Source organism: Euprymna scolopes, chromosome 19 (assembly GCF_053919585.1).
Source record: "Euprymna scolopes isolate OS-2025 chromosome 19, ASM5391958v1, whole genome shotgun sequence".
In the NCBI taxonomy this organism is placed as follows: domain Eukaryota; kingdom Metazoa; phylum Mollusca; class Cephalopoda; order Sepiida; family Sepiolidae; genus Euprymna; species Euprymna scolopes.
Genome location: NC_136500.1, coordinates 37251094 through 37278950, shown reverse-complemented (window position 1 = coordinate 37278950; position 27857 = coordinate 37251094). Strand labels below are relative to the sequence as shown.

Sequence of the window (27857 nt, the reverse complement as noted above, 5' to 3'; positions counted from 1 at the left end):
AAAAGATTTTTTTACTGTGTGTATCTATTTAATGAAATAGAATTTGTGGCAAAATTTCAAGAAAAACTAATGGACGATTATCTGGCAATTGTCCAAACTAACAGATGCCACAGAAAACATAGGTCCCTCTCCGATAAATCAGGGGACCAACATATAGATAATAGCTAAGAGAGAAATGAAGGACTACTTCAATTAATTATAAACTGCAAGTAATTTAAAAAAAAAAAAAAAAAAAAAATCAATCTTAATTGTTTATATCAGGTTGGTGCAAAGGCAATATCGTTTTCTCACATGTTACTTTCACATATGATTTCTTAATTCATCAATATATATATATATATATATTATATATAGAGCCATGTTATATATCATTTTTTGCTCTATTGAATTGTGTTATTTGTTACCATTTTCCATCTCTTCATTTTTTTTTTTTGCAGGCTTTACGACAGCATGGATAAAATTCAAATCCGCATGATTTTCTTGTTTCAGTTAAAAAGAGTCTGAAAAGCTGCCAAGACAGCTCGTGATATCAATGATGCATTTGGCCCAGGAACCACTAACAAACGTGTGGCAGAATAGTGGTTCAAGAAATTTCTCAATGGTGATAAGAGCCTCAAAGATGAAGATGGTCACGGCCCACCAACTGCAGTTGATAACGAACATTTGAAAGCCTAAATTGTAGCCGATCTTCGCAAAACAACACGGGAAATTGCTGTTAAACTCTAGGTCGAACACTCAACAGTTGTTCGCCATGTAAAGCAAATAACAAAGTCAAAAGTGTTGGATAAATGGGTGCCACATAAATTGAACAATAAAAAAGAATTGTCGTTTTGAGGTGACTTCTACGCTCCTTTTGCACAACAAAAACAACCCATTTCTCAAGTGGATTGTGACGGGAAGTGGATCCTTTACAACAATCAGCAAGATGGTTGGATGCCGGAGAAGCTCCCAAACACTTCCTGAAGCCATTCTCCTCTATGACAATGCTCAATTGACCATGTAGAAGTTGAACAAATTGGGTTACAAGACTGCCTCAGCCGCCATATTCACCAGACCTCTTGCCCACCGATTATCACTTTTTCAAGCTTCTTGATAACTTTCTGCAGGAAAAAATGCTTCAGAAGCTGAGATTCCAAATCGGCCTTCAATTACTTCATCGCTTCCAGAACTCTGGATTTCTATGCTAATGGAATAAATAAACTTGATTCTCGTTGGCAAAAATATGTTGATTCTAATGGCTCTTATTTTGATTAATAAAGTTTATTATGAAAGGAGTTATGATTTTTTGAAGTTAAACACCAAAAAACATTTTTGCACTAACCTAATAAACATAACTCAATCCCATAATTAAAGTATATTTTAATTAATTATCAGGGCTCTACATTGCGAGTGAAACAGTCGCATTTGCGAATGATTTTTCAAAGTGGCAACTAGAAATAATGGCAACACTTATCTTTTGGCGATTGTATTTCTTTCACCGACACTCTTGCAAAACTCGCTACTGAGTGAAAAATATTTTTTCAACTTTTTTAATAAAACGAACAAAGTCAAATTATTATAAACAATAAAAAGTTTAACAAAACATCACTTTTTTTTTTTTTTTTAACAAAGGCTGCTTAAAAAACATCTGAGGAAATTCGAATGTTTATACCTTCAAGTATCAACATAAAATTCAGTATATATTTAGAATTACACTTATTAAAAATAAAACACAAAAAATTTTTATGATGTACATACTCGCCATAGAACGAAGATGTCATATTCTAAAAATCATGTGGGTTTGGCTAGTAACTTTTCTATTTGGCTAGTAAACGAAAAAATTTAGTTGTCAAAGGTCAACTAAAAATAAATTTGTCCGTAGAGCCCTGATTATATTAAAATACACAAGAAAAAAGAAAAACAAACATTGATGAACTATTTATTATAATAAACATCTTCATACATCAAATTTAATAATTTAAGGTCCTGTAGTTTATGTAGACTATGTTATTTTTGTTTTTATTTTATTTACTAATCGATTCCTGCTTATCAAGACCCATGACCACTTGAAGATAAGACAAAGATATTGTTGATTGGACAATGAATGCCACCATATGAGAATTTGAAGCAACCATGAAATCAGAAGTTTTCAGAAGAAATAATTATTCAAGAGGATGGTCCAGCAAATATTTGTTTACATTAGACTTGAAGATGATCATATTGTAGTTGTCTGAGAAGTAGATATGAGTCTCTAGAAAAGAAACTATGTTCATGGAAGTTGCAATTGGTTTTTGGTACGGTATAGAGAAAGAGATAGAGAAAGGAAAATTTTCTGCCGTGATTGTAACCAGATGAGTTCTTGCCATGAATATTTTAGGGGGTGGGGGTTGAAACTGTCAAGCACCTACTATAAACATATCGATAGAGAGGTGTCTGCATGAAAGGGGCTGCAGGGATGAGAAGAGATCATCTCCCACTAGATTGTAAAGTCAGTTTTGTGTCCTGTATGAATGAATATTCCAAGTGTTAGCAGAATGAGTAATATTCAATGCAGTTTTAATATGCTCATCTGTTATCCAAATTCTTATTTGTTTACTATTTATCACAAGCACATCATTCAAGTTGGTTTCATTTATTTATTTTTGTGCTATTTACTTTAACCCCAATGGGAAATTAATCTGGATTTCTTTTTTGGCATGAGGGGGGGGGGGGTCATTGGCTAGTTGCCTTTCTGAAAAAATTCATAAAATCAATCCAAAATGCTAATAACTAATCACACTTACAGACGATTTTTTTAAATTCACTGAAATGAGTAACTAAGAGAAAAAAAAAAATAAAGTAAACAATAATGAAGTGAATTTCCCAATGATGGAGATGGCGTGCGCGTATGTGTGCGTGTGTAGAAAACGTGGCACAAAAACAACTCAGATGATGTGCTATTGATAAATACTAGCAAAAAAAAACATTTGAAGTAATTTAAAAAAAAAAAAAATTTAGTGAAATATCAATCTTGATAAACACAAAACAAGCAGATTTACAAATAAGTTAATGAAAAAGAGTCAAAATTAAGAGATAGAGTGCACCTGTGGAAGAAAGGCAGAAAATCATTTTGTGATGAAATGAAACTCCTATATTCTCATGGTCCGTTATAAATGTTAGCCTTCATCGAAAAATTAAGATTTTTTCAAACGGAAGTGTCATAAAAGGGGAAAAGTAGGCAAGTCAAAATGAAAAGAGAAAAAAAATTTTGTGAAATAACGGATTAAAGCAAAAAGAGAAAAGAAAAAGATAACAAAGGTAAGGATTAAGCAATTTAGCAGAAATCAGCATTTTATTTGTTTTTTCTTAAAAAAAAAAGTGGATTTCGATTAAAACAACATAGAACTCACATTCATAGTAAGCTCTAGCGATCTTAGTAAAAATGTGTCCTTTCTTGATTTACAAAAAATAATTCTGTTAAAATGTGAAGAATTTGCATCCCTGATAATTGGAAAAAGTCCAAAGGAGTATCTAGATCACACCATTTTTCAAAGAGGAGTTAACGACCTGTGCTGTAACATATAAATGCTAAGAAATTATCAGTTCTGAGTGACAATCTTCTCAAGGTTAAAGGGTCATTCCTCAACACAAGCGATACTAAGACTAAAGTTACAATTACTTAAGGACTTCTACCCAATCATGTATGATGGAACAAGAGCAAGTTACCCCATACATTTTGAAATTCTTTACAGATTCTTTAGTTTGACAAGATGCACCTAAATAAGGTCAGAGGTTACATAAGCTAAAACGTGAGAATAACATTTAAGATGTGAACAGTAGTCAAACAAGTTTTAACTTGTATTATTCATACAAATAAGGCAATATTGAAATTTAAAAACTAACCAAAACAGATAAAACATACCTTTATCACAGCTCCAGAAATAACAATTGTCTGGTTTTTCTTATCTGATTTTGTACTGAAAGATAAAATTTATATTGTATTAATGGTGCAGGTACAATTATACTAATAAGTCACATGCAACAAATTATGTCCATATGCAAGACCACATAACCCCCCCCACTTGACAACTTTCTACCCTCAACATTATGTACTGTAGCCTTTTTCTTTGTCTTTTCTTATGACCATACCATCGTCTCTTACATTTGTGGCTGCTAAGGGGTGCATACAGGTTCTCAAGTATGTAAAAGAAATACAACAAAGAAAAGCACAGAGTTTAACACTTTCTGTAAATATTAGTTTTGTTCTGCATGTGTGTGTGACACCATCATTGGAAACTATTCTCCAAGCTCTAACGTCCACATTTTAGTTTTTCTGTCGCGGCCGAGTTCATTAGTTGATGTCAGCTCATTTTGATCTCCCAAAGCTCTCCCAACCTAGCCCAAGCTAAGATCTTCCTTCCACTGTATCACACTCATAACTGTTGTAAACCAGACAGTCCTCAACTAGACTGTCGTAAAACATTGCAAACCACTCCCCACCAATCATAATACACCTTGCCAATCATAAAACTGATTCTGAATATATCTCAAGTCTTTGTTCCCATTCACAGTCACACTTTGATTACCACCACACCTCAGCTCTACTTTGTCTACTTTAGTGAACAAATTTCTATCATCTTTCCATAAACCACACTTTCTTTCACCCAATAAACCTATTACCTCTTATTTTGTTATATTTTTTTCCCTTATTTCCTAACAACTGGGGGAGGGGACATCAATGGCATCCTACATATTCTATATTAAATTTTAAAACTGTTCTGTTTGAGGGTGAATTCATTTTATTTGTTCTGAGACAGGTATTTTTTGTAGAAGTTTCATGAGAGCATGAAATTCACAAGTGGTCCCCAGTCACATGTAAGGAACATAAATAGCAATTGGATTGATAAACCAAAGTAACAAACAAGTTAATTTTTTAAAAATTGGAACATCTTTACTGGTTGGCTTAATCAAGAGAAATACAGCAAAGGTTAGTGAAAAGAGTAATAAAAATGGGCCAAACTTAAAAAAATTCTCATAGATGGAAAAAACATTTTTTTCTGGTGCAAATTGAAATTACCAAGATTGTTACAGACTGATCAACTGTGAAATGCATTACATGCTTTAAAAAAAAAAAAAAAAAAAAATTTTTTTAAATTGTTTAAAGATTTTGTAAAATCTAAAAAACTAAAAACATTATTCACATTGAAATCCCCCCTCAAGAAATGTGCAACATTTAATTTATAACACCTAATGAAATTTTTTTTTTTTTTTTAAATTCTACAATTAAGTTTCAAAATATTGATACTCAGACAATTCCAGGTAGTTGTGCTAGTAAATTTTGACATAATAAAATAAATAAAAAACAGGCCATTCTTAAACGTGTATGTTATCATGGGATAATATATTTTCCTCTTATAATATGAAGAAATTATGATTTATTACACAAAAGATATTAATTATCCAAATAATAACATAATAAAAATAATTATTAATATTATAAATTATAAAATAAAAATACTTAAAATATTATATAATAATAAATTACTTAATTAAAAGGAAATAATAAAAGATTATATAAAATAATATAAAAAGTATTAAGAATTTGAATGAAAAACGTCTTTTTTAGTGTCTCTGGAGACTTTCAAAAGATGGAACAAAAAAGTATTCTTTTGTGTTCTTTCTGGAACCGTCTCTATTGATAATTATAAATAGCGGACAACCGCAAATTATAATCAGTTATAACATGACGTTAGGAGCAATGAGAGGCGACCACTTATTATAACTCCAACCAAAGGAAAACACAAGAAAACTCGAGTCGTTAAAATAACAGATGAACCAAACAAGATACAGAGAAATATCTTTCATCAAAAACTGGTAAATATAGATTTTTCTGAATTATATTTGACCAAAAAGGATTTATGTCTAAAGATAAAAACAAACATTACTATAAAAACATTGACCTCTATTAAAAAGGAAATAACTAGAAAACAGAATTATTTCCCTTACACTATCGATTATCATCAGCTTATTAGATATTTTGTTTTCTTTACTATTTTTTATTTTATTTTTCTTTGTTAATAAAAATTTGTTTTTCTTTTCAAATAAGTTTTTTTTACTCTTATTTTTCATTGATATGTTTGCGATGTTCCGTTACCTCTAGACTAGGAGCAAATCCGTAACATACGTATATGTAGTACTTACTAACAAAACAAACGCCCACATGTTTGTGCCTTGTGTAGGCAAGCGGAAGTCTCGAGGTTGTCAGGAATCTCCGGGCGCATGCGCAAGAGGAGGGATTGAGAGAGTGGTATAAAAGGCAGGTCGAGTGAGAAGGTTGTTGTTGTCATTGGAGGTTACAGTGACGCGTGCGTTAGCAGTTGATTAAGAAGCTGTTTTCTTTGTGTCAAGTCGTGCACCTCGGTGAAGGTCATAAGCTATTTCGGCGATTTCGTTTTGTCTCTTTTCCTGGACAACTATGGCTGAGGCAAAGTTTGATTTAAAACTGATAACCGAATTCGACGGATCCACTTCTGTTGTCGACTGGGTCGAAAGGGTTGAGCTGACCTGCAACCTCTGTGAAGTAAAGGGGGTGCATACCGTGATTCCCCTGAGATTGGCTGGAGGCGACCTAAGTGTATATCAGTAACTTAGTGCCGTGAAGAAGGCTGATGTTACCTGTATAAAAAATGCTTTATACAAGGCATTTGCCATGGATCCCTGCACGGCCTATGAAACATTTGCCTCTAGGAAGCTCATACCAGGAGAAACCGTGGACGTCTTCGCGGAGCTGAAGAAACTTGCAGTTCTATTTGGCAATGGAGTGTCAGAGCAGACACTGGCGTATGCGTTTGTGGCCGGCCTTCCCACCCATGTTAAGCAACTGTTGAGGGCTTCCACCAGCATATCTGTAACGCACATGGAACATTTGTTGGAACGCGCTCGAGCCATTATCAGGGATGAGGAGGACCTGAGGGAACTGGTTGTAATGATGGTGCAGGCAGCCAAGACTAATGCTGAAAAGAGTCCCAGTTTGAGACCCACGACCAATGGGAGATGTTTCTGCTGCGGCCAGCGAGGCCATTTCGCAAGAAATTGTACTAACAAGGGGCGGGGGCGCCCGCGCTGTTTCCAATGTGGTAGTTATGGACATTTATCCCAAAATTGTGCGGGAAATGCATCAGGGGGCAGGACGTTAGCGCCGCCCTGTTTGTCGGACAAGATTTAATTGAGGCGCAACCGACAATAAATGTGTACGTGGACCAAGTGCCTTGTTCAGCTCTTCTCGACTCTGGGTGCTCACACACCATGAATGCCAAGTTGTGTCGAAACTGGACAAAGCAGAACATCAAAGTAACCACAATAGGTGGCAATACGCAAGCTTGCTGTGGAGCTGGAACTGTCCACACAGACTCTGGTGTGGCCACAGACATTAATGTGCTGGTGATGTGAGGGGATTTGCTGGGATTCGATGTACTGTTGGGATATGATGCTATTAAGGCACTGAGGGGGGGGAGGGATTTGTTATCAGAAGATATGGGACTGTGCGATTTTTGGAAACCCCAGTGTGTGCTGCAGTTCACATTGATCGGCCTGATTTTAAGGTGGACTACGACCCTCACCAAAAAGCATGGACTGCATCGTGGAAGTGAACAGAAGGAAGGGCGCCAACCGAACTCAAGAATAGCATTGCAGAGTACTCGATACCTGACAAGACCCGTAATGAATACGAGAAGGAGCTTGAGGCATGGATCCAGGATAGATGGCTGATCCCCTACCCCAACAAGCTGGGACCACCCAAGGGTCTGATTCCCTTAATGGCGGTAGTCCAGCATAACAATCAAAAGTTCGTCCGGTGCTGGACTATCGTGAACTCAATAGATGAGACGTACACTGCCGATGCTGACGTGTGCGCCAGCAAGCTGAGAGAATGGCGCCAGAAGGGCTCCAATGTGTCTATAGTAGACTTGCGGAAGGCTTATTTGTAGGTGCGAGTGGATGAGACATTGTGGCCGTTCCAGACAGTGTGGTTCCGGGGTCAGAGATACTGCCTTACTCGACTTGGCTTTGGGCTGAATGTGACATTGCAAATCATGAAGACCATTGTAAATGCAGTGTTGTCCCAGGAAAAGACCACTGAGGACGCAACATCGGCCTATATTGACGATGTGTACGTCAATGAAGATATACAATCTGCGTCGCACGTCAGAGAAAAGTTAGCTCAATTCGGGTTGGAGTGCAAGGATCCCGAACGTCTGAGGGATGGAGCATGGGTATCAGGATTGGACGTTTGCGGGAAAGACGGTACCTTACGATGGAGGCGTGGCAGTGAGATTCCAAACATCCCTGATGTTATTACGCAGCAGACTATTTTTTCCTTGTGTGGGAAACTTGATGATGCTCTTCTAACTCTGATGACGACGGAAACCCTAGAGAGAGTTAACAAGGAGGACCCTGCCCGTGGAGAATGGTGTGTTGATGGGGACACTGAATGTGTGGGTTGACGCTAGTTCTTTGGCATTGGGAATGTTATTGGAGCAACGTGAAAACGTAATTGAAGACGCGTGCTGGCTGTGCCCTGTGAATGATCACACATCAACCTGGCGGAACTGGATGCTGTTGTGAAGGGTTTAAATCTGGCACTGCAATGGCAGTCAAAGAAGTTGCACTTGTACACGGATTCTCTCTGCGTCTACCACTGGGTCTCCGACACTCTTTTGGGACGAACGAGAGTCCACACTAAGGCAGCCAGTGAGATGTTAATCCGGCGGAGGCTAAACACCCCGAAGAGTTTGGTAGCAGAGTATGACCTGTCGGTGAGTGTAACGCTCGTGGCATCACACTGTAATCATGCAGACCAACTAACCCGTGTGCCTCACAAATGGTATGAAGCTGTGAAGACAGGCGTGGAGTTCGCTGCTCGATCTTGCGCAGTTGGCGCGATTAACTCATGCCAAATACAAAGAATTCATGTGCAGAGTGGACATCCAGGTATCAAAAGAACTCTGTATTTTGCGAGGCGTGTGGACCCAGCAGTGACAAGGGCGGATGTCAGGCAAATCATCAAGCACTGTGAGGCATGCCAGTCTATCGATCCTGCACCTGAGCAATGGCAGAAGGGGCGATTGGAGGTTGAGCATGTGTAGCAACGAGTAGCGATGGATATTACCCATTATAGTGGTAAGCCCTTTCTAACCCTTATCGACTGTGGACCCACTCGTTTTGCGGTGTGGCGGCAAATGACCAGGCAGGACTCAGCGAATGTTGTCCGCCAACTGTTATCTATCTTTTCTGAGCTAGGTGTGCCAGAAGAGGTATCAAAAGAACTCTTTATTTTGACGGACAACGATGCTGCTTTTTGTAGCCACCAAGTTCGGCAGTTTTTGAATGAGTGGGGTGTCCGACTACGACTGCGATATGCTCATGTGCCATCAGGGAATGGCATTGCTGAGAAGAGCCATCGCAGCATCAAGAGAATTGCTGCCAGAAAGCAATGCACCATTACGGAGGCCACGTATTGGCATAACATCACACCAAAGGATGGGAAAACACTAACAACAGCACCGGCCAATGCCATACACACATACCGTGTTAGGATAAAGGGCATTGACACTGTCCAGCCAATCGACGAGGAGAGTCATGATAAATACAAGATATGGGATCCAGTGTCAATGCCCTTCATCCTAACACGGTATGTGTGTATGGCATTGGCCGATGCTGTTGTTAGTGTCTTCCCATCCTTTGGTGTGAGATAATACCAATACGTGGCCTCTGTAATGGTGCATTGCTTTCTGGCAGCAATTCTCTTGATGCTGCAATGGCTCCTCTCAGCAATGCCATTCCCTGATGGCACATGAGCACATCTCAGTCGTAGTCGGACACCCCACTCATTTAACAACTGCCGAACTTGGCAGACAAATACAAGGTAGGGGATCCGGTGCACTACCAAGTTCAAGCGAGGACAAATATCTGGAGTGGTCAGCCAGCAGTCGGTTCTTGTTGATGGAACCCCACGCCATGTGCGCAATCTTCGCCCAGCTAGTGAAGTACATCCCACAACTACAGAGAGCGATGAATCATCAGATGATGAGCTGCTGATAAGTGAGGTCACTGAGCAAGAGAGTGGTAGTTGTAGTTCGTCTGATCAGGCAGAATCAGAACCAGAACCACACCCAGAATCAGAACCAGAATCCGAGATTGTAAATACCACCTTTCGCAGATGATAACGAACTAAGAGGCCACCCCCGGAGTGCACTCTATGTGATCATCAGATCAGGAAGGAGTGTAGTACTTACCAACAAAACAAACGCCCACGTGTTTGTGCCTTGTGTAGGCATGCGCGACAACAAAACTTGGGTTTTTATAAGCGGAAGTCTCGAGTTTGTCAGGAATTTCCGGGCACATGCGCAAGAGGAGGGATTGAGAGAGTGGTATAAAAGGCAGGTAGAGTGAGAAGGTTGTTGTTGTTGGGTCATTGAACATTACAGTGACGCGTATGTTAGCAGTTGATTAAGAAGCTGTTTTTTTTTTGTGTCAAGTCGCGCACCTCGGTGAAGGTCATATACGTCTATGATGTCCAAGTTTTTGGCATCTGAAACATCTTAGAAGGGCTGGGATACAGATATCCAATTTTAATTTTTTGTGGTATTTTTTGTTTATTAAAAGTGAAGATGTATTTGTTGGAATCCTTTCAATTGCTTTCTTTATAAAAATTCCTTTATATTCTATGACCCCTTATTTTTTAATTTCATTTAGCACTTTTTCAGTTGTGGTGATAACTCTCTGCTTCTTATTATTCCTTTGAAATGATTAAGTTTATTATAAGGAGTAACCAACATTTATGTTTTGGAATGTTTTCATTTTATCTTTAATTTTATTACTTTGTGTTTTCGTTTCTATTTCGATTAGTAAATTTCCATTTTTCATTTTCTTTACATTTCTAAGTTTGATAGAGTTTTTCTATTAGAAAAGGAGATAGTTTAGACCTTTGCTTTTCTCCTAAAGATTTTATTACATAGAATAAAGGAAAGTCTGTGTTTCGATTTCATTTTCTGAATCGAATAGAGATCTTTTGGGTTTTTTGTTTGTGTTTATAGACATTAGTTTTTATTTTTAATGTTCATTGCCTGAGCTCTTCACCCAGCACGGAGCCCAGTATTGGGATCTGTCAAGGTTAAAACACAATCACCTTGACAGATCAGAGTTATACAAAGTAGTATACTAGTATACTCAACAATATGAGTTTCTCAAAGCATCTGTCACAGATATTCAACGTACACCCCAAAATCTATGGAGAAAAATTTGTTTTCAGCCATGTTTGAGTTAATGATCTTCACAAGCCGATTGACCCTCAGTCAGTGTCTCCTAACGTCTACTTTCATTAGGATCTTGTTTATTTTTCATCTTTACTAGGATGGAGATAAGTTTGGCTTACGTTTTTTTTTTTTTATTCACAATTGTATGTTGATCCTTGTACTCTGGGTTTGTTTGGTAGTAGACATTAGGGCTTGACCTGACCAGCCAATCTGGGCTTCTCCGACCCGACAGACTGTCTAGCCTAGGTAAGGACCAAAGTGGAGTGTTTGGAAGTGGTGGTACTTAATCCTGATCTCAAATACCCTCAACCACCAGGACCCCGTCCCAATGCATCACAGGTCTTGACCCACGGCTAACAGGTGGCCCCTTTGAAGGATTTTTGCCCTCTGCAGAGGGGCAGTCGGTGTATTCAGATGCTCCACTGACAGGGCGATTTATTTTTTTTATTTTTGGAAGAATCTGTTCTGGCTTTGTGACATATACCAGGGGACTACACAGGTACTTAGTAATTTACAAAGAATATTCTTAAAAAATTTCTTTTTACTTAACAATGCTGAGAAATGGGTCCTGTTAGTTGTAAATAGTTTCCAAAAGACTGAATTAAAGGAGAATTTTATGAGTATTTTAAAGCCAAAAATGACTATTCAATAGTTTAAATGTTTCCAAATTCCTTTCAAATTTCAAAGGGTCATAAAGTAAATCATTTGTTTTCTCTAATACTTGAGATTAAAATAGCTGAAACCAAAATTTATTATGGTGAATTTAATTTCTGAATTTTCTTAAATGATTAAAAAAACATTTATTTTACACTATTGCATATTTTATTTTAATAATCGATTACTAGTATGGACTCATGCTCTTTCAAGACATGATGCTTAATTTCAAGTTTAATTGTTAAAGACAAAATGATGGTAATTCTAAAAATGTGTACAACATTCCATTATTTGAAAACCTAATGTAAAAGATTAAAAAAGATATGAATAGTTTAAGTTTAGAAATTTTTTTTTTCACTATTATAGGTTAACAAACAAGTTCATGTTTTTTGTAAATTGGAACATGTCTTGGTTGATTTAATCAAGAGAAATATAGTAAAAGTCAGTGGAGAGTGTTATAAAATGACAAATCTTAAAAATTCTAGCTGGAAGAAACTTTTTTTCTGGTGCAAATTGAAATTACCAAAATTATTATAGACTGGCCGATTGTGAAATGCATTACATGCCTTTAAAAAAGTTTTTAATTGTTTATAGATTTTTGTAAAATTAAAAATTTTTTAAATACTACAATCGCAATCATTATAGATGACATGTAGACATTAGTTGTTATAATTTAAAGTTTTAAAAAAGTGCATTGCATCGTGGGAACACATGTAATAAGTAAATAAACATGCTTATTATGTAATAGATGCTTACCTGTCGCTGTATTGCTCCTGTTCTTGTGAAGTTAATACTTCCGGTTTATCTACGGCACGCTTGTGCTGGACAATCCGCATACCACCAGCCTTTACTAAAATGTATTAAAAGATAAAATATACTTTTTGAAGAAATTAACTTTATAACAAACTAGTATCAAGAGACAGGATAAAGAAAAACAAATTAAAATATTGAATCCATTTTAATAGGTCAGCCAAAAGTATAAAGAAATGAATAAGCATCAACCAATCTCCAAATTTAAAAAAAAAAGAAAAAAAATAGACCTTACTTAATTTGACTAAATTGATTCAGTATATGTATCTATTTCAAGTCAATCAAAGTTTGCTTTCATAAAGCTTTTTCCTATATACATTAATACAAAATGCATGCTAAAATAGCTTGGTTCTAAGATTGAGTTTTGTTTAAAAAAGAAAAATTACTTAGTGTTCTAATTAACCATAATCTATAACTAAATTTTGATTCAATCACTAATATTTCTTAACATGCTTTCTCTATTCGACATTGCCAGAGATGCAGTGAAATCATTGTAATTATTGTCATTACTTGAGATCTTCAACCCTCACAGCGAAAACATTTTTTAAAAAGTTAAATATTCAACAAGCCAATAAGACTCAATGGCATAAACTATCATTAATTTCATCATTTATTTTTATACTTTTAGAAAAACAAAAGACAAGAAAAAGTAGGTCAATTAGAGACTTAAAGAAAAGATAACATTCTAAACAAAGTTTTATTCTTAGATTGAAAAACAAAGCTCCATTTCCAACATTACTCACATATGTATTAAGTGTTACTGATTAGGTTTCAATCATTGCATCATATAAAAATATACATCTAAATTAAAACCTCTATACATGTATTAATGTTTAACCAATCTAACAACTTTTAGGCTATTAGATTCAGGAAGTTGAAATTTTGTAGGAACGTTCCAAAGTGAAGTCCATGTATAATTTGATAAAGTTTAAAAATTCTGTTCTAACCATAGATGGAATGCTAACAGATGAGAGTGAACCTAGCAGTAATAGCAACTATGAGATGACCCCCACTATCTAAAGTTTCCTCCTCACCACTGAACGGACTTTAAGGTTATATATCCAGAACCTTCATAGTCAGTACGGCATAATCATATTGACACACCAGTTCCCGTCAGATTACCAAAGTTAAGCAATGTTGATCCTGGTCATTATTAAAATGGGTGACCAATTTGGGAAGTCCAGGTGCTGTATGTAGGAGGACGTCGACACCGCCCTGCAAAAAGTTGCAAAAACTTAACGTCATCTCTCCTAACGTGGATATACATGCGACTGGGGACCGCTTGTGAATTTCATACTCTCATGAAGTTTCCTCCTTCGGAGGAAGCCGGTTAAACTCTGAATAGGATTGGTGCCGACTGCACACATACACTTCATAACCTTACAGAAAGGATCAATTTTACAATGTACTTCCATTTTCTAATATAATATAATATACAACTTTGTCTTATCAATAAAATGAAAGAACAGAAAATAGAAGAGACATTAAAAAAAAAGAAAAAAAAAAAAAAAAGAGGAAATCATGCCATTTGAAACAAATATATATTGATTAAAAATGGAAAACATTTTTATTTAATCACTAGCACGGCTACCCGGTGTTGTTCAGGACCATATGAATAATGACAAAAATTGAAGTTTATTTAGAATATATCTGTTATTCTTAGGATAGAGGAATTTTTAATGTCCATCTATCATTTGCTATTTCTAGCAAAAGAATAGCTTACCTACCTAGGACGGGTATTACACACATGAAATGATTGTACCCTCCGTGGGATAGGTAATTTACAGTATGTATATGAAATAATTTTACCTTCGTGAGGGCAGGTAATGTACAACACTTTAAAAATAATTTTACCTACCGTCAGACGGGAAATTTAAATCTATATATATAAAAATGTAATTTTGGTTTGTTAAAAGCGAATAAAAACATATTTCTACATTACCAATTTAATTGAAATTTTCAGAAATTCTATTTTTAAAGTCAAGGAATGTTTTTATGTTATTAAAATAATTTAACATTGCGAATTATAAAAATATTAAATTAAATAAAAAATATTTTTCGTAACTGAGATTATCGCCATTTTATTTCCGGTAGAAATTAGCCTTTCACTTATTGAGATAAGTATTATTTGTATTAATTTTTATGATACTCATGCAGAGAGTGATCCGTGCTGAAATAATATTATTTAAAAAGTCATTCTTAACATGGGGAGGGGAGGATGTTTTGTACCTATTCTGTACTTTAACCTTACAATTGAATAATAAAAAAAACATATCGTAAAACGTCAATTAAACGTGGAAATATGATTTAAAAAATAGCGCGGATTGCTCTGCATTAGCACCATTTTTATTTATTGCGGACTATTATTCTCATCTTTATTAGTTGTTTCACGACTTTTCGGCCAACTATTCCTCTGGCCTTCATGAAAAGAAGTCCTTTTATAAATGTTCAGTAACTTTTTCCTTTTATTATTCTTAAAGAGTAAAACTTTTCTTATCCATGAAAAGAGTTAAGCCTACGTAAATAAATAAATGTTTGTACACGTGACAAATTATCAATAAATGGTTTAGTTACTTTTTTTTAAAAGTTATTTATGAAAAGAGTTAATGTAAATAATGTTTGTAAAAGTGTGAAAGGCAACGTTTTACAACCATCACTCCCATGCTTAATTTCTATAATCATTATTTCGACATTTGAAAGTGGTGCTTACTTTTTAGTTACAACGTTCTGATAAATCAGTCACCCATTTTGTAAGCAATAAAAACGTGGTATATCAAAACCATAGAAAGTAAAAATTATATGTGCCTCTACCGCATTTGTCAGAAATATATTTGTTTCTCAAAGAAAAAAAAATAGATTGAACATGACTTTTTTTTATTGTTTTTATGAAAATAAAGTTTTGAATTTAAAAAAAATTTTTTTTTTTTTAACTTTTAGTTAAAAGTCAGTTTTGTGGGTGTTTTTTTTTTTTTTTTTTAATTGTTTTTATGAAAGTTAAGTTTTTGCTTTTTTTCAAAACTTTTGTTTTGTTTTCAAAATTTTTTTTAAAGTATTATAAATTTCACTAACATGCTGGAGAAATGTTTAATAATTTGGTATTTTTTTTAGATTAGGTCCACCTCCACAATTTTCCTTTCAATGACGACATTTATAGGTTTCCGAGTATGCTGAACACGCAAATCGCATTGAAATTTTGCGGAAATAAATAGTTGTATTATGCATTGTATTCTTTGGCAGCCATCTTTTTACGTGCACACGCGCCATAAACAAATACACGCACATAAAAAAGATGGCCGCCAAAGATTACAATGCATAATACAACTTTTTATATCTTGATAACTACTTATTTCTGCAAAATTTCAATGCGGTTTTCGTATTCAGCATAGTCGAAAACCATTTCAAGTTGTCATTTAAAAGAAAATTGAGGAGGTGGACCTAATCTAAAAATTTACCAATAATTTTTCATCCCGTACGCCTCCCGATACATTGCTTCATCAACATGCGACCATTTTATATCTCCTGAAAGCACTTCCGTATTTAGAAAAAAAAAAAAAAATGAGTGACCGATTTACCAGAACGTGGTAACTAAAAAGTGAGTACCCCTTTCAAATGTTGAAATGATTTTTTTTTTTCAATATTTTTTCATAATCTGGTTAGTGTTCAATCAATAATAATCCAGTGAAAAAATTTCAAAAAACCTATCAGTATAGAAACTCCACCATGTAAGTAAATAAAAATGTTACGTGTGCATGCGTTAGCCTTGACTAGGGGGGGTACTAAGGGAACGACCATTAAATAATTCTGCGGGTCGCCATGGAACTCAACACCCAAGGAGTACCAAAATAGTTTTCATGATCTGAAGAAATTTTCGAAAAGTGGATCATCACTTTTCCATGTAAATTTAACTTAAAATGAGCACCCACTTTCTGGCCACCTGAGGAAGGGGCATTTATTTTCGTGTTTATTGGCTTAAAGGTTTTTTGACAAGGCAGTTTGGTACGCGAATGCATATTTAACAGTTTTCATTTATGCTCATGCGTAGCATAAACAAAGGCTACGTCTGTGAAATGGAAAATAGTCCCAGAGTTCAGGGGTTAATACCATGCAAAAGAAATCAAACAAAAAAACCTTTTAGCCAAGAAACACACAGAAAAAAGAAAAAAAAAATAGCATCCATTTTTTTCTATCGAATTCATTTGCTGTTTTTATTGAAAACTATTTTCCCCCGGATTTTTGATATAATTTTCCATTAAGAGCCGTGCGTCTCACGTTCGTAAATAACAATTTTTTTTTTTTGTAGATTTTGGTGTGCTAAAAACGAATCTGCAAACCGTTTCCGTCGCAAAAAAAGTTTTTATGATATGAAGAAATTACTTTTGAAAAAGTGGCGATCACTTTTCCATGTAAATTTAACATAAATGAGCACCCACTTTCTAGCCACCTGAGAGAGGGGGGATTTTTTCCCATGTTTATTGGCTAAACAGCTTTCGTTTATGCTCACACATAGCGTAAACGAAGGCTACGGCTGTGAAATGGAAAATAGTCCCAGAGTTCAGGGGTTATTACCATGCAAAAGAAACTTTTTAGCCAAGAAACACAGGAAAATGCCCCTCTCTCAGGTGGCCAGAAAGTGGGTGCTCATTCTAAGTTAAATTTACATTGAAAAGTGATCACACACTTTTCGAAAAAGTAATTTCATGAATATCATGAAAACTTTCTTTTTGCTTCGGAAACGGTTTGCAGATTCGTTCTTAGCACACCGAAATCTACAATAAAATATTTCGTTATATATGAACGTGAAACGGGCCTTAAAGTAAAATAATACCGGATTTTTTTGGACCAGATTTGCCGTTTAGTTGTACAAATATCCTCAAACCAGGTAATCACTAAAAGGGACTTTTAAAAGTCGTCACCTGTATCGAGCAAAAGTTTAAAACCACCGATTATATGCCAGCCTACGTCATGGTAACATATATTGAGTGAGTTCCTAACAGTATTTTGTATAGTTTTTTTAGTTTAAACTCATTTTCCCCAAAATTTCCCCAAACTTAATGTGTCCGATACAGTCTGCCGCCATTTGTATTTTTCAGATATACTGATAAACATTGAATGTTTTTGAACCGATTATACATTACATAAAAACTCTAAAATATTATCCAGTTAGGTAGAACATTTACTTTTCTTGCCTTTGATAACATTTATTTATATATATTTATTTTTTGACAACTTCTTTGTATCTATGTTTAGTAATACAAACCCTTTTCATTTAATGTAACGTTTAGTCAGCTCGAAAAACAGTGTTTATCGGGGTATTTGAAAGTTACAAATGGTGGTGGACACTTGATTACTTTAAGTTAGAGAAAGCGAGTTAAAACTAAAAAAACTATACAAAATACTGTCAGAAACCCACCGATTATGCCAACCTATGTCATGGTAACATATATTCGGTGAGTTTCAGACACCGTTTTGTATAGTTTTTAGTTTTCAACTTACTTTCCCAAACTTAACGTATTCAACAGAGTCTGCGACCATTTCTGTTTTTTGAGCCGATTAAACATTTTACATTACATAAAAACACTATACAATTATCCAATTAGGTAGAAACATAACTTACCTTTGCTTTCATTTATTTGTTTTTGGACAACTTTTTCGAATCTGTGTATAGTAACCCCCCCCTCCCCCCACCATCAACCAAATATTAATTACTAACTCACATTTTTGTAAAACAACAACAAAAAAAAAAAACATTTAGCGTTTCAACATTTTTGCTACGTTCGGCTTCATCCACTGATTGTTGGTCAAGTCCAAACCATGAATGATTGACAAACTCCCGAAGACCCAGATCAAATTCTGCAAGAGTACAATTTTTTTTCATTTCGCCTTCTTTTTCACTTTTTGCAGTGGATTGCTGTACTAATATAAGAAACATGCATTTTCTCTTTTTATTAAATTTTTCCATTACACCAAATTGAGCCACTGCAACGCGTGGCAGGGTACAGCTAGTACATATAAAAAAACAATTTAACATACTCTCAACAGATATTTTACAATATATATGGAATAATTTTCTTCCCACCAAAGTAACCATAATTTACAAACACTGAAGTCATTTTTAGAAGCTGGAACATTAGGATTTCCAAATTAATAGATAAATACATTGTCTTGATTAGGCAACCCTTGCTTCGCCATAAATTTCAACATTGAGTTTTATTCCTTCCTCACTAACGGCACCATAATTTTAAGAAAAATTATGTCATTTTTGAAAGATGTCTCACCAGGAGTTTCAAATTAATACATAAACACATTGGCACATTGATTAGACAACCTTTGCTTCATTATAACATTCAACATTACTGTGTTTCATATTCTTTCCCCACGACCAACGACAAATTTTTTTTGAAAAAAAAAGATGTCATTGAAAATTCAGAAAAATATGGATGACCCCCAACAGAAACTTGCCCAGTTCACCTTTACATAGGACATTTCTAGTGGCTTGAGGTCTTGCCTGGAGCTATTTCAAAACAAAAAAAAAAAAAAAATTTCTAGTGGGATAACAAAAAAAAAATCAAAGTGGCTTCATGCCTTGCCTGGAGCGATAACAAAAAAAATCAAAGTGGCTTCATGCCTTGTTTAGAAAGATTCCAATAAAATATTTCAAGTGGCTTTATGCCTTTTTGAGCAATTTGAAAAAAAAACTTTCAAGCGGCTTTATGCCTTGTCTGAAGTGATTTCCATGAGACATTTCAAGTGGCTTCATACCTTATCTGGTGCTATATCCATAAAACATTCCATGTGGCTATATGCTTTGCCTGGAGCGATTTCCACATAAAAATTCAAGTGGCTTCATGTTATATCTGGGGCAATTTCCATGAAAAAATTTTCTAGTGGCTTCGTGCCTTGTCTGAAGCGATTTCCATAAACAATTTCTAGTGGCTTCAAGCCCTATCTGGAGCGATTTCCATAAAATATTTCCAGTGGCTTTATGCTTTGTCTGGAACGATTTCTATAAAAACATTCTATTGGCTTCATGCAGTGTCTGAAGCGATTCATATAAAACATTTTAAGAGGCTTCATGCTTTGTCTGGAGTCATTTTACTTAAAAAAAAAAAAAAACAACTTTTAAGTGGCTTCATGTGCTGTGTAGAGCAATTTCCATAAAAACATATCAAGTGGTTTCATGCCTTGTCTGGATAGATTTTCATAAAAACTTTCAAGTGACGACGCGGTGCCTTCTGCCTTAGTATATATTTCCATACTTCTCATTCAATCCTTGGCGACGCTGGACCTTCTGGTAGAATGTATTTCCATCAATCTCATTTAATATATTAGATTTCAGCACGGTAAGTTAGTTCCTTACTTAACTTTCTATTTTTTTTATTGCAATTTCACCCCAAACAAGGCACATTGCCACTTTGCTGTAGGGGGCTACTATCAGGGACATAAGCTACAGGTGTACTATGTGGGGAGTTGGGCAGCAAGATGTCGGTTCACATTACACTTGAACTTCTGCATGTCAGTACAGTTGGGGAAGCAGGAACTCAGAAGGGAATTCCAAAGTCCAGCGGTTCTGGGGAAGAAACTACTGGAGTAGAAAACTCTCTTACATCTAGGGATCTCAACTGTGAAGGGGTGGGATTTTGCTACTTGTCGGGTTTGTCGGGGGGGGGGGTATTTATGTCGAGGGGGTACGTGCTTGCAGTTCAGCAGAGCATTCACCATTGAAATACTTGTAGAACAGGCAGAGGGATGCTACATTACGTCGATGGGACAGAGGCTGAAGCTTAGATGACAGTTCAGGACCTATTAGGTTGGCGACTCTTTTGAACCCTGTCTAGGAGTGAGAGGCACCAGCCCAAATATGACAACAATACTCCATACATGGGCGAATGGTGGCCTTATAGAGGTACAGGATACTTCCGGGTGTCAGTAGCTTTTTAGCACGGTAGAGAGAACCTACCTTTTTCACAGAGTTTCTGGCAATGCTCTCAATGTAATTTTTCCAACTCATGTTTCCTGTGAGCGTTAGGTCGAGGAGTTTAAAAGATGTACTTTCAGATAAAGAGTCATTAGCCACTGCTTTTGGTGATAGAGAAGGTTTCTTGTAATTATTGAAGGAGACGAGTTTAGTCTTGGCAGCATTGAATGTGACCATCCATTTTTGTCCCCATTCCACTACAGACCGGAGGTCATCCTCTAGTGTTTTTGCCATTTTTCTAGGTATGTGTTCATTTGTTTTCCTGTCGTGTCGGTTATCAAGAGTGTCGTCATCAGCATATATACCCATCCCACAGACAATTTTGTCAGGGAGGTCATTTATGAATATTAGAAATAATAGAGGTCCAAGGATAGACGCCTGAGGCACTCCCGCATTTATAGCATATTGTTTGGATGCACAGCCGGGATGAGATCGGGTCCACATGCTTTTGAAGTGTGAAGATTTTTTATGATGGCATGCACCTGAGATGGGGTGATTTCCAGATTGTCTAGTGTGGCGTCTGTTCGCAAAGGAAAGTCAGGCAGGGGGTGGTTTGCAGGGTCCAGTGTGGAGTTGGAGGTGAACCGACTGGCAAGCATGTTAGCCTTCTTGGTTGCTGAGCAAACAACCTCATGATTGTTGGATAGTGGATGAATTGTTGATTGCCCATTATTTACTACACTGTTGTAGATTTTCCAGAAGTCACGGGTTCCTAATTTCTGTGCTTCAATGCGTTTTTTTGGTGGTTTCAGCAAATTCTCTCTTAACTGTCGCTATTTCTTTCTTACAGTTATTTCTGGCTTCTATAAACTTCTGTCTGTTTGAATTGGACTTATGTTGATTAAATCTGTGGTACGCATGCTGCCTTTGTGCAATGGCAGCTGCACAAGTTGAAGTAAACCATTGGGGAGAGTGGGGCTTGTTATAAAACTTCTGCGTGGGAACATGTGCTTCAATTGCTGTTTTGAACCACTCAGTAGTCTCATGTACGCATAGTTCAGCAGGAAGTAAGAAGATATTTCGCCATGGGGCGTCTCTGATGAGATCCCTGATGGCTTCCCTGTCAGACTTTCTATAATATCTCGTTGGTTTGAGTAATGGCTCTTCCATTTTGGCTCTAGAGTTAAGTGCGATTTCAACTATTATCACTACATGATCAGCATTTCCAAGTGGGCTGTGGGCATTCGTAATGCAATCATCGGGGACTGTGGTCAGAAACAGATCTAAAAGTGATGCGTGTTGTTTTTGCTGGTCAGGGAAACGGGTTGGGAACGTAACCGTCTGTGATAGGGAATGAGATATAGAGAAGCTATGTGTTGTGCTACCAGCTGCGTCTGTGTAAGTAGAAAATCCAAGCCAGTTATTGTGGTGGACATTGAAGTCACCAAATACATGCGCTAGTGTCGAGGGAAAGTGCTGTATCTATGCTCTCAGAGACTTTGTTTATTAAGGTACAGTCCTGGGTCGAGGGAGAGCGGTAGAGAAAATAAAAATAACTAATGTTATGTTGCATGTTAAGTCACATAAAGGCTTGATCGTCAGATTCTAGTTTTGTTTCTCTAGTCAAGGGGAGGGTATTTCCAATATAGACTCCAAGCCCATGCATATGTCTGTCAGAGTCCTTCCGGCAGAGTGGGAGATATCCGGGCATATTAAAGTAGTAAGAGGGGATGGAGGAGGGTAGGTTAGTCTCACTTAGTGCCAAGATATCCGAGGTGTTTGTAAGGAGAAATGCTTCAACATCATTTAAATTAGTTCTAAGCCCACGGATGTTTGTAAATGCAAGCCTCAAGGGAGGAGGCAATTTGGTTTTGTTTGAGTTTTGTCCTGGTTTAAGCGTAATTTTAGATTGTACTGTCATCATTGTTTTTTTTTAGAGTTTCAGTTTAGGTAGCAGTGCGGAACAAGTGGTTATGCAGAATACTAGACATGCAATACAAGTAGACCATCAGCTGACCCTCCATCTACTAGGATTGTGGCCTCAGGAAAGCCCACCGGGGATGAGTGCAGGGTCCCTTTTCCATGTGCGACATGGCACTGTAAACATCCCGATATTATTCAACTGTTGATGGAGTAGCTGCTCTAAGCACTACCAAAGAGTTAGTGCTCCTGTACTATCAGCCGGGAACAGCAGCCAGGAACTGTCAATCCGGTACCCTCAACCCATCAGACGATGGTCAACCCAATCTACCTGTACTGGCATTTTGGCATTCATGCACTCCCAAGCGCCCAGTTTAGAGGGGTGGGATGTGTCGAGAGAGGGGAAAACGGCGTTCATTGTCCTAGTCAGGAAACAAGATCGACCACTGAGTGTTTGTCGAATCCCTGTGATTTGACCTCTACACCTGGCTAATAGGCAAAGGAGGAGTATGGAAGTCGGGCGATAGGCAGTGCCTATCTACTCCTTAAGCAGTTTAGGTTGGCAGACCGGTAATTTGTTTGAATCACCAGCTCTAGGAAGGTTGTCATCCAAGACTCAAGGGGCCTTCCTCCCCTTAGATTTAGCTTCAGAGTTTTCCTTCTCCTAGATGGATGACCTGGGAAGATCTATGGGTCCATCAGCACAGAGAGGGTTTTCCCCGCGCCTGGGTCCTAATCCAGGTATTTCTGCGACCTCGCGAGAGTAGTTAATGTTACTGAGTTACTATGTAAATGTTATATATCTACTGATAAATTACACTCCTCAAAGTGATTAAGGGACATTGCTATTTCATTGTTACTGGAGAAAGGGGTGAGTAAAAGGTCATGCAGTGGAAGCAGCTATATTTGCAACAGGTTTGTTAGATAGAGTTAGTATATGGTTTAATATTTTTCCTTTTAATTTAGAATTTTTTCCCCCCTTATTTTTTATGTTGGCTTAGGAATAGGATAATGTATTAAAGGATGGTTTGATAATAAGAATTAACTAAAAATGTGATTGCCCAGGCACTGGGTGTTTTAGACAGCAGGAGGGTTTAGATGTATCTTCAGTGTAGATGCAAGTAACGTCATTTTTGATATGGTGTACAATACAGTACAAGTATAATTGGAAGTAAAATTATAAGCTATGGCGTGTTCAGTGTGTATATGGGCAGATTTCCTGCAGATGCGAATATATGGAGGTTGTAGGTATTTAGTATGTTTCCGCTTCTAATGGAGATAAGATATCTTCAGCTTTTCGTTTGAAAATCATGAAGTATTTTGCATTAGAGTATCGGTTCAGTTTTTGTATTTATTGCAAAACTAAGGAATAGACAGCTATTGCTATGTAATGTAGATAGATGTAAATCTAAGTACAGACTATGGCTAGTGAGTATCTTGTTAAGTGAAAGTACAAAAAGTTTTAAAAATACCTTCCTCTCCTCATATTAATAGCTTTCTAAATGTTAATACTTCAGCACAGTCCGTATTCTATATGTCAAATTTTTACTTCTAATATTGTTTGTTAGGTGAAAGTACATAATAGTTTACAAAAATACCTTTCTCCATATTAAGAATGCCTTTCTAAATAATAACATTATTTCAGCATGGTCCTTATACCATATGGCATTTTTTCATTTATTAAATTCTTAGGAGAAAGTACAGATTAGTTAAAAACATACTCTCCCCATATTGACATACGTAATAAGCAGTGTGCTGAAATAGGTGTGCCAGAATTTGGGGGGAATTTTCACACCCTTAACACACTGCGAATATGAAAAACTCGTAATTTCTCTTTTTAAAGTGGGTTGTTTAATTTCTTTATGGAATATACTTCCAAAATAAACTATTAAAGTTGTTTAAAAAATAAAAATATTTTTTAAAAACAATGTTTACAAAGTGCATGCGCGCGCTCATGCAGCTATTTTTTCTACATAATGAAATCAATTGAATTTTACGAGTTTTTTAATTTTTTCACTTGAAAAATCTATCAAATTTTTCTATTGGTTAAATTTTTACAATATTTTCGGGGTCAGTGTGAAATTTATGCTCTTTCCAATAAACTGAATATAACTCTAGACAAGCGTTTTTTTTTTAGCCCCCCCCCCCATTTTGAAATGGCTATTCAAATGAAAAAAATTCACTGCATAAAGAAATAAAATATATTAAATCAGAAACTCATGCATTTCTTTAAGAGAATAAAAAAAAAAAATGGAAAATTGGTTGTGTGGTTTGTATTTAAACGGCAAAAACTGATGAGTGAAACGTGATCATTTTTCAAGTACGGTGACTCATTGACCAACTTTGTAGTTGTGTTATATATAGTTATTATTATTAAGTCTTATTATTCTTGTTGTTGGTGTCATTGTTCTTTTTGTTAAGTCTTATTAAAAGTGAGTTTTAGAGAGTCTTATTAAGAGAGATGTTGCGTTCTATATTTGTGTTATGAAGAGATTCCTATATATAAAATGTTTATACTTAGAAGTGTAGAAGTTCTGAGTGAGGAGACAGTCTTAGTGTTCCATTGTAGATATGAGATGTAGAGAAATTGTGTATGTGAAGGCATTTTAAAACACAGGATATATAAGACATAATGACAATTTCACTTTACCTTTTGGTAGAATTACAACACAAAGATGACGTTTATAAAAACATGATGGGTTTATTTCTTCTTCGACCGGTCAGTGTTTTTCTTAGTCAGGAATTCAAAGTTTTACATTCTATGTTTCAAAAGTGACCGTCTCGCTTCCAGACGTTCGACTCCCATCTCTGGACTCCAGACTGTCGTCTCTCGTCCTCAGACTCTCTCTGCTTAACTCTAAAGTTTCTAACTATATCGAGAACTTCCGATTTTCCATGACGTCATACACATGTTAAAACATGTGTCTTCTTTCACGTGTTCTGGAAATGCGTGTCCAAAACTTTTTCCTTTGTTTACAAAAGGAATTTTAACCTATATTCCCAGTAACCTATATTTCCAATATGTTAAAAACATGTTCATTAAATTATCATATAGTTGCATTCCTCATTCAATTTCATAACAGAATTGACAAATGCCCAATCTTTTTCTTAAAACTATTCTATCTCTAAGCTAAACAATGTTTTGTTTTTACATTCCATTTTCTAATTCTCTCTTGCAATCTATTTCTAACCCTAAATTACGAGGTTCGAATTTCGTCTATTCTATTTCATTTTTACATTTAACTAAATCTCTATTTTTATACTTACATGAAAAGGGGACAGCCCTTGTCATGTAACAGTTGGAATCAAATGTCAGAAATTTAAAAGGAGGATAAGACACATGGCTTAAAGACATTATTTATGGTCCCTTTAGGCATCCGTATTTAACGAGTTGAAAAAATAGAAGCAACACTGCATTTTTTAACAGCACAAACTAGTTACAAAAAGGTTGTCTTCTGCGACTTTGGCTTAAAAATATCCTTTATTTAAAAAGTACATGGAATACAAAATATAAATATGGACAAATTCTTATAAATGAAGAATGGAAGCACCCATTGCTTAGTATTTTTTTATAGGTAAGTGATTTTTTTAAAATTTATATATATTTATTATATTTAGATAAAACTCATTGAATTTTGTGAAATCTTTTTAAAGAAAACCGATTAAAAAAAATATTGTATATTTTTCGATTAAACCTTTTATTATTTTAAAATTTGCTCTTTGCTCCTTTTATTGAAAAAAAAAAAAAAAAAAAAAAAATTAGGGTTTGAAATTACATTATTCATGCTGTTATAAGCTTCGAAACATAGTGAGTCTATTTAATCAAATGTTTATCCACTACTTTGTAATGGCGACTTCTGACACTGCTAGTGCTGAAATAATAACATTATTATTAAGCCATTCTTGACTTCTTAATAACGTTATTATTTCAGCACAATCCTTATTATGTATGTCATTTTTTTGTTTATTAAATTGTTAGGTGAAAGTACAGAATAGTTAAAAACATATGCTCCCCAAAATGGCTATCTAAATAATAACCTAATTATTTCAGCACGGTCCATAATCCGTATGTCAGTTTTTTTTATTTATTAAATTGTAAGATGAAAGTACAAAATAGTTAAAAACATGCTCCCCATATTAAGAATGGTTTTCTAAATAATGTTATTATTTCAGCACTGTCCGTAATCCGTATGCCAGTTTTTTTTTTTATTTATTAAATTGCTAGGTGAAAGGACAGTATAGTTGAAAACATACGCTTCCCATATTAAGAATGCCTTTCAAAATAATGACATTATTTCAGCACAGCCTGTATCCCATATGCCATTTTTTCATTTATTAATTCTTAGAGAAAAGTACAGATTAATTAAAAACATATGCTCCCCATATTAAGAATGGCTTTCTAAATAATCCGTATTATGTATGTCAGCTTTTATTTATTAAATTGTTAGATGAAAGTACATAATAGTTAAAAACATACGCTCCCTATATTAAGAATGCCTTTCAAAATAATAACCATATTATTTCAGAACGGTCCATAATCCATGTCAGTTTTTTTTATTTATTAAATTGTAAGATTAGTTAAAAACATGCTCTCCATATTAAGAATGACTTTCTAAATAATGTTATTTCAACATGGTTCATAATCTGTATGCCAGTTTTTTTATTTATTAAATTGTTAGGTGAAAGTACAGAATAGTCTAAAAAATACCTTCCCCTCCCCATATTAAGAATGGCTTCCTAAATAATGTTATTTCAGCACAGTTTGTATTCCGTAAGTTATTTTCCACCCCCTCCGCCTTAACAATATATTTGAAATAAAGTAAATATAAGATCTTAAAAAGAAGATATATAGGTTTGTCTTCGTATTTACATATTCAAAATCTTGAGTAAAATTTACGTATTATTTCATTTAAAAAAAATTTTTTTTTTTTTAATACAAAGACAAAGCGTTCCAGTTTAATATTATTTTCTGTATTAAGTGTGTGCATGTGCATAAACGCAAAACATGTCGCCTATCGGTTAATGTACATTTTACGTGTAAATTTTACTGATGTCTGTACGCATTATTCATGTATGTAAACAAAGATATAACTCGTTATAAACCATCCTTGGTGCATGAATATTATTTCCTGAGAATTTCAGTGTTATGTGACCAGTAGTTTATGCGTTTACCTGTTAGATATTTACACACACACATGTACTGTTTTATTTATATAGATTGAGAAACCAGATACATCAAGATGGAGAGAAGCACCTCCACACTCAATATTACACAGCAACAAAATTAT

General features: G+C 35.4%; 2 protein-coding genes across 2 annotated transcripts in view; one reads left to right on the top strand and one right to left on the bottom strand.

The window, feature by feature from the left end:
• The window catches only part of LOC145303534 (actin-related protein 3), a 403282-nt gene that overhangs the window by 67127 nt on the left and 308298 nt on the right, over nt 1-27857 (top strand). The gene's annotated exons all lie outside the window — the stretch shown is intronic.
• Nucleotides 1-27857, bottom strand: part of LOC145303535 (death-associated protein 1 homolog) — an 81492-nt gene that overhangs the window by 1749 nt on the left and 51886 nt on the right. The window contains exons 2-3 of the mRNA XM_080144998.1: nt 12681-12774; nt 3881-3935 (exon numbers count right to left, since the gene is read on the bottom strand). Of these exons, the coding sequence (XP_080001124.1) occupies nt 3881-3935; nt 12681-12774 (149 nt within the window). The remainder of the gene's footprint in view (nt 1-3880; nt 3936-12680; nt 12775-27857) is intronic.